This window comes from Oncorhynchus gorbuscha, linkage group LG02 (genome assembly GCF_021184085.1).
Source record: "Oncorhynchus gorbuscha isolate QuinsamMale2020 ecotype Even-year linkage group LG02, OgorEven_v1.0, whole genome shotgun sequence".
NCBI lineage: Eukaryota > Metazoa > Chordata > Actinopteri > Salmoniformes > Salmonidae > Oncorhynchus > Oncorhynchus gorbuscha.
Genome location: NC_060174.1, coordinates 54,435,821 through 54,443,999, shown reverse-complemented (window position 1 = coordinate 54,443,999; position 8,179 = coordinate 54,435,821). Strand labels below are relative to the sequence as shown.

At 41.1% G+C, this 8,179-nt stretch overlaps 1 protein-coding gene across 1 annotated transcript; it reads right to left on the bottom strand.

The window, feature by feature from the left end:
- Nucleotides 1–2,324: 2,324 nt before the first annotated feature.
- On the bottom strand, nucleotides 2,325–4,639 carry LOC124004379 (dnaJ homolog subfamily B member 9-like). Its single transcript, XM_046313234.1, has 3 exons — nucleotides 4,497–4,639; nucleotides 3,641–3,871; nucleotides 2,325–3,010 (listed from the first exon to the last, which is right to left on the bottom strand). Exons 2-3 carry the CDS (start codon nucleotides 3,855–3,857, stop codon nucleotides 2,568–2,570), a joined length of 660 nt encoding a protein of 219 aa, XP_046169190.1. The 5' UTR covers nucleotides 3,858–3,871; nucleotides 4,497–4,639; the 3' UTR covers nucleotides 2,325–2,567.
- Between the last annotated feature and the right edge of the window lie 3,540 nt (nucleotides 4,640–8,179).

The window sequence follows — 8,179 nt, the reverse complement described above, 5'->3', positions numbered from 1 at the left end:
TAGGCAGGTCAGTTAATTAAGAACAAATTCTTATTTACAAAAGGCCTCCTGTGAGGACGGGGGCTGGGATAAAATATATATACATATTAAAATAGGACAGAACACACATCACGACAAGAGATACAACACAACACTACATAAAGAGATCTAAGACGACAACATGTTAGCAGCACAAAACATAGTACAAACATTATTGCGTACAGACTACAGCACAAGGGGCTGAAGGTAGAGGCAACAATACATCGCGCAAATCAGCCACAACTTTCAGTAAGTGTCCATGATTGAGTCTTTGAATTAAGAGATTGAGGAAAAACTGCCCAGTTTGAGTGTTTGTTGCAGCTCGTTCCAGTTGCAGCGAACTAGGTATGTGTGCTTTCGGTACCTTTAATAGAATGTGACTGGAAGAACGGGTTTTGTATATGGAGGATGAAGGCTGCAGTAGATATCTCAGATTGGGGGGAGTGAGGCCTAAAAGGGTTTTATAAATAAGCATCAACCAATGAGTCTTGCGACGGGTGTACAGAGATGCCCAGATTACAGAGGAGTATAGAGTGCAGTGATATGTCCTGTAAATATTTAGGCACTGATTAATGTATTGAGAAAATCAGGGTTGGGAATTTCCTTGGCATTACCAAAGACAAAATATCTACTATGAGGTTGCATACACACATGCCAAAATTCAGCACAACGCAAAAAGAATGCAAATAAAGTTTATTTTCTGGGACGATACACACAGGGACGATACACAATTTTTCTGTCAAAGTAAAACATTTTATCCAAAGGATTCAAATAATGAAAGTGCTTATATGGGTCAAGGTATCACAACGATAAAGCCAGCAAACAGTGGCACAAAAAAAGACGGAAAAAAGAGTGCTGGCTTTACACATGACATAACAAAACATACATTTCTCATCTACAGTCTAGGGAAACAGGTAACGGGTGTTTATGAGGTGTTGGATGAACAACACTGGATTGTATTTACACCAACGTGAGCTGATGAATTCAAGTGGTCCATGCAGACAGGAGGAAAGATTGACAAAGAAGCAATGGCCAGCACACAGCAGCAACAGAAACAGCTGGCTACATGAACTGCAAGTAGTTTCCAATGTGTTCCCTTGGCCATACGAGTTCTTGTAGAGCTGAATAGTTTGACCCAATTTCAACTATAAGTGGTGAGCATCCCTTTACAAAGCAGTACATCAAAATGCTGCATTATAGTTTCACTAAATGTTCAAACTGAGGGGACATATTTCTGACATTTTTCTCCATCTATCAACCGAAAGCAAACGTGTCCCAGCATCATTGTCCACACCGTTTTGTTCCAACTAAAAGTTGCTGGAGTCACACAATGAAGTCGTGTAGGCTATACAAACTACTAAATGCACACAGAAAATGTCTGGGAGTGGTAGTAGTTACTCAACACTTTTGGCTAATGAGTAAGAGCCTTTGTAAATATTCAAGAGGGGTACTAAATATACTGTACATAGAATGATAGTCTAATGCAGGGTTTCCCAAACTTGGTCCCCAGGACCCCAAGGGGTACATGTTTAGGTTTTTGCCCTACCACTACACAGCTGATTAGAGTGATCAACTAATCATCAAGCTTTGATCATTTGAATTAGCTGTGAAGTGTTAGGGCAAAAACCAAAATGTGCACAGAGTTTGAAACGTTGGTCAAATAGATATAAAACAATTTCTTAACATTATTCCCAAAAATATTCTCCTCTACCACGTTCAAATTCTTAACTATACTTGATGTAAACTGTGAGCAATAAGCTTCAAAATCTGTTCAGTGCTTGAATTATTATTATTGTTTTACAAACAGTGTCTGCTCAAGTGTTTTCATTAGCTACTTACTTTAACTCAAAAAAGTAGCAATGACCAGCACTTAGGTCACAGCATCAACAAAAACACCTAGCTCCCACCAGATGCCTACTCAGTTGCAAGCTGTTGCAAGCTGTTGCAGGGTGATGTTCATTAGGGCACACCATAGAGAAACATTTCAAAATGTTGTGCAATGGTAAACGAAAACAACCTTTTCTTATTGGACAAGTGAAAATCAGTGGAGGCTGGTGGGGGGAGCTATAGGAGGACAGGCTCATTGTAATGGCTCCCAAGTGGTACAGCGGTCTAAAGCATTGCATCTCAGTGCTAGAGGTGTCACTGCAGACCCTGGTTCGATCCCGGGCTGTATCACAACCGGCTGTGATCGGGAGTACCATAGGGCGGCGCACAATTGGCCCAGCGTCTTCCGGGTTAGGGGAGGCAGTCATTGTAAATAAGAATTTGTTCTTAACTGACTTGCTTAGTTAAATAAAAGGTAAAATAAAAAACATTTAAAAAATGGCTGGAATGGAATGAAGGAACGGAGTCAAATGTGGTTTCCATGTGTTTGATACCGCTCCATTAATTCCATTCCAGCCATTACAATGAGCCCATCCTCCAATAGCTCCTCCCATCAGCAACAACTGGTTCAATTAGTACCTCCCCATTTCAAACCGCTTTCTTCCATTTCATGCCTGATGAACACAACCCAAGTGATGTGGATACGGACTTTGCCCCTGTCCTCAGGAGCCAGTGCAGTCAGTGTACGTGGTGACCATGTTCCCCCTGCGTTGTGTCACTGTTCTGCAGTGTTGCTTTGCTGTAGTACTCTGAAACCTGCTCTCAGTCTGCTGAGTAGTGTCCCTGTGAAAAGTAAACTTCTTCATGTCGTTAAACATGCCGTCAAAGCCACCACCACCCGCTGCTCCAAAAGCCCCCTGGGAGTGTCTCTTGTGTCTGCTGTGATGGGCCTCCTGGTGGGCCCGGAAGTGATCCTCGAAGTGCCTCTTGTGACGGGCGTGCCGGTTCTGGCTGTAAATATCAAAGTCCTTGAACATGTTGCCAAAGTTGAAGGGCTGGTGGACGTTTGGACCGTTTCTGCCTTTGGTTCCATCATTATGGAATGTGCCATGTCCAAACTGGTCATACTCTTGTCTCATCTTCTCGTCTGACAATGTTTCATATGCTGTAGATGAGAGAGTTGCAAAAAAGGGTTTCAGATCATACCAATGATTCTATTAGCAGTAGTGTAAAAAAAAACAACCCACAATAATAAGAAAGAAAGCGCTGGAACGTGAGTAGACATTTCCATAAATAAGGGCACGGCAGTAAAGTATCAACCTGTAACAGGAATATTTAAGATGACTAAACTTCATATCTAATTTGGCATGATCAACACAATGTTTAGCATATTTAAGAGGTTTTGTAATAGAAAATCCTTTGCAGAGTTACTCAAGGTGTGGGTTGATGGCTGCTAGACTGGAAGTCAAATGTTAGGGATTCTCATATCTGTTGATGATGATTGACTCCAGACAGGAGGTACATGGATGCACTGTTGTACTGCATTGATGACATTCTGAACACTGCGATTCTGTAGCAGCCTGACAGCGTCACTGCCTTTTTTTGTTTTGACCTCCTACAGAACACTTGGCACTTTTTGATTAGGATACAGGGGCCTGCTCAGAGAAGGCTAGTTAGACATGTTCCTCTGCTTGTGCTGGATTTGCAATTTATAATAAACCAGATTGACTCTTAATTTACATTATCTGGGACTGCTCTTCTCCTTTGTTCACCTGGAAATCCATATTACGCTTACCCTCAGCAATGTCTCTGAACTTTGTCTCAGCATCTGGGCTCTTGTTCTTGTCTGGGTGATACTTCATAGCCAGCTTGTGAAAAGCCTTCTTTATCTGACGCTCGTTGGCATCTTTCGGCACTCCCAATATGTCATAGTAGTCCTTTTTGGCCAGTATTAACTCCGTTATTATCAGGATACAAACTGCAAATGTGAAGGCTGACTGTGAAGTTGCCATGGTGCTGGTGGCTTCTGTAGAGTAAATATGGGAGGAGAAGAACAGTTGACGCTACAATACAGCACACGCGTTTAAAAAACGTACAATGCATCAACTGAGACCACAGTACCCTGTATTATTTATGCAAAGGAGTGGGCAGAAAAGGTATACTACTAGCATTGATGTAATCTCCAACCTAAATACCCCACTGTTCCCACATCATGTAGTTTCTGCTAATCGTGCGACATATTTCACTATCAACAGTTTCTTGAGTTGAGAAAAGTGATATCACACGTACTCCGATCATCTGCATCTTGACGAAACTAGTTAACAGTATTGATGGAGACAGGCAGGCAGATTTGAGCCTGGTTGAACTAGCTAACGTTAGCTAAGACAACTCAGTTAACCTGAACTGACACGATATTAGCGATATTTTGTATTTTTTTCATTCATCCAAAGATAAGGGCACAACAAACGACACATTGCTGGTGATGTTGGCTATCTTATATAACGTTAGCTAACGTTTGCTAATTAATGTTAGCTGATGGTTAGTTCACAATTTAACGCAAGCAAGTTTGATTGCCAAAAAACAATGATTGAATGACCCTAATCATGGAGTTATGCGAAGAGTCAAAACTGCAACAATATAGTTTTACTTACATTTTTTGCTGAATTGCGAAGGATAACTTCAGTTAATAAGTCGCACTATTTTTGATATGTTGATGCTCCATTGCGCACCTTCCTCTTTGGTGGTGTTTTGGGCGTACTACACCGGAAAAGGTTTATTGCTGCCAACTACTGGATGCGAAGGGGAAAAAGAGTGGAAATCGAAAACGTAATTAAACTGAAACCAAAGACAGTAGCTACAGCATGAAGAACACTAGATGCATCCTAATTTTTTTTAAACAACTTTATTTTACAATGAGTGGATGGCGAAAGGTATCTGGTATTTTCCGGTTAAAGGATTCTACATGGAACCCAATAGGGTTTTACTTGGAACCAAAAAGGGTTATCCTATGGGGACAACCAAATAACCCCTTTAGGTTCTTGTAACGGATGTTGGTGGAAGAAAGTGAAGACCAAGGTGCAGCGTGGTACGTGTTCGTCATTTTTATTAAATAGAACTGAACACTAAATACAAAGTAACAAGAGGAACAACTGAAACAGCTGTGTCAAAACTCATGTGGGAAAAGGCTACCTAAGTATGGTTCTCAATCAGAGACAACTATAGACAGCTGCCTCTGATTGAGAACCACACCTGGCCAAACAACAAAGAAAAAAGAAAACATAGAAAATTAACATAGAATGTCCACCCTAGTCACACCCTGGCCTAACCAAAATAGAGATTAAAAGCCACCCTATGGCCAGGGCGTGACAGTTCTAGATAGCGTCTTTCTTTGTAAGTGCAGTCATCCAAGAAATAACCATATATATACTCTAGTGCTACATCAATAGGGTCTGTAAAATATTTTGTTCTTTACATTGATTTAAATACTGAACAAAAATGTAAACACAACATGGAACAATTTTAAACGATTTTACTGAGTTACAGTCCTTATAAGGAAATCAGTCATTTGAAATACATTCATTAGGCCTTAATCTATGGATTTCACATGACAGGGTAGGGGCACAGCCATGGGTGAGCCTGGGAGGACATAGGCCCAGCTAATCAGAATATGTTTTTCCCCACAAAAGGGCTTTATTACAAACAGAAATACTTGATAGTTTCATCAGCTGTCCAGATCTCAGACAGTCCCACAAGTGAAGAAGCCAGATGTGGAGGTCCTGGGTAGATGTGGAGGTCCTGGGCTGGCATGGTTACACGTGGTCTGCGGTTGTGAGGCCATTTGGCCTACGGCCAAATTCTCTAAATGACGTTGGAGGTGGCTTATGGTAGAGAAATTAACATTCAATTTTCTGGCAACAGCTCTGGTGGACATTAATGCAGCCAGCATGCCAGTTGCATGCTCCCTCAACTTGAGACATCTGTGGCATTGTGCTGTTTAATCCGCTTCTTGATATGCCACACCTGGCAGGAGGACGGACTATGGAACATGTCTGGGATCTTTTATTTCAGCTCATGAAACCTGGGACCAACACTTTACATGTTGCATTTATATTTTTGTTCAGTGTACTTAAGCTAGAACCATTTATCAACATGCTCCACCTTATAATATGATTTATCTTGTGTAAAGTAATAATTATCTTTAGTTTACATTTTTTGTAACGTTATTTTAACATTGTGCACAATGCAAAGCTGCAAAAATTCTTGATTTCGTATCATACACATAGCGTCTTAACACATTTTATTTTGAACACTAAATCAGAAAACTGGAAGTCTTAATGTTGCTGCCATGGTGCTAATGAAACTAGGCCTAACCCGACGTGGAATTGTGATGTTTGTTTGTGTTTTTTCCACCCAGAGGGAGCGGCTGCTCTGAGCCATGCATCCTCAGGTCAATATCTATTTATTGCTTTGCTCTTAGGAACAGGGCACCATTGAAAGGAGGGATTTCTGGGTTAGCGTTAAGGGTGGAGATGACGCCCGTCATTTGGTGCAACGGAGACCCGGCGCGGAGCGTGGTGAAACAGAGGTGTCAGAGACTGTCCTTTTGAGTTGCGAATTAGAGTTTTTACCGACAAAGTCATGTTAGGACATATCAGTTACAGAGGAGGCTGGTGGGAGGAGCTATAGGAGGACGGGCTATTTGTAATGGTTGGAATGGAATGATTGGAACGGAGTCAAACATGTGGTTTCCATATGTTTGATGTGTTTGAAAATGTTCCATTTAATCCATTCCAGCCATTTCAATGAGCCCATCCTCCTATAGCTCCTCCCACCAGCCTCCACTGATCAGTTATCCTGTTAGAGCTTTTGTGCTGAATCCAGTACAGTGTTGCAGGCAGTGTGTCCAATCTGTCCATCCTGATCAAATCCTCTAGCCCTAAATCCTTCATTTTGACACCACCTCACATCAGAGCAGCATGCAGTACAGCATTGTTTTTTGCCCTCATAATCATGTTGTGTCTGGTGAGATTCTGGGGCAGCTGATTTGCATGTGTTGTTTTTCTATACTGGGTCTAGAATGGCACCCTACACCCTATAGTGCACTTCTTTTGAACAGGGCCGAGTGCCCATTGGGCTCTGGTCAAAAGTAGAGGTCGACCGATTAATCGGAATTGCCGATTTAATTAGGGCTGATTTCAAGTTTTCATAACAATCGGAAATCTGTATTTTTGGACACCGATATTTTTTTTAACACCTTTTTATTTAATCTTTATTTAACTAGGCGAGTCAGTTAAGAACACATTCTTATTTTCAATGACGGCCTAGGAACGGTGGGTTAACTGTCTCGTTCAGGGGCAGAACGACAGATTTTTTACATCGTCAGGTCGGGGGATTCAATCTTGCAACCTTACAGTTAACTAGTCCAACGCTCTAACCACCTGATTACATTGCACTCCACGAGGAGACTGCCTGTTACGCGAATGCAGTAAGCCAAGGCAAGTTGCTAGCTAGCATTAAACTTATCTTATAAAAAACAATCAATCATAATCACTAGTTAACTACACATGGTGTAGTTCAAGCCTATCAACTCCTGAGATTAGGCTGGTGTAACCGATGTGAAATGTCTAGCTAGTTAGTGGGGTACGTGATAATAGCGTTTCAAATGTCACTTGCTCTGAGACTTGGAGTAGTTATTCCCTTTTCACTGCAAGGGCCGTGGCTTTTGTGGAGCGATGAGTAACGCTGCTTCGAGGGTGGCTGTTGTCGTTGTGTTCCTGGTTCGAGCCCAGGTAGGAGCAAGGAGAGGGACGGAACCTATACTCTTACACTGGCAATACTAAAGTGCCTATAAGAACATCCAATAGTCAAAGGTTAATGAAATACAAATGGTATAGAGAGAGAGTCCTATGATAACTACAATCTAAAACTTCTTACCTGGGAATATTGAAGACTCATGTTAAAAGGAACAACCAGCTTTCATATGTTCTCATGTTCTGAGCAAGGAACTTAAACGTTAGATTTCTTACATGGCACATATTGCACTTTTACTTTATTTTCCAACACTTTGTTTTTGCATTATTTAAACCGAATTGAACATGTTTCATTATTTATTTGAGGCTAAATTGATTCAGTATAGGTGTAATTGTCATTATTACAAATATGTTTTTTTAAATCGTCCGATTAATCGGTATCGTTTTTTTTTTTTTGGTCATCCAATAATCTGTATCGGTATCGGCGTTGAAAAATTATAATCGGTCGACCTCTAGTAAAAAGTAGTGCACTATTTAATAGGGTGCCATTTGGGACACAACCTTAAGCTCTCTGATGTCTTCCT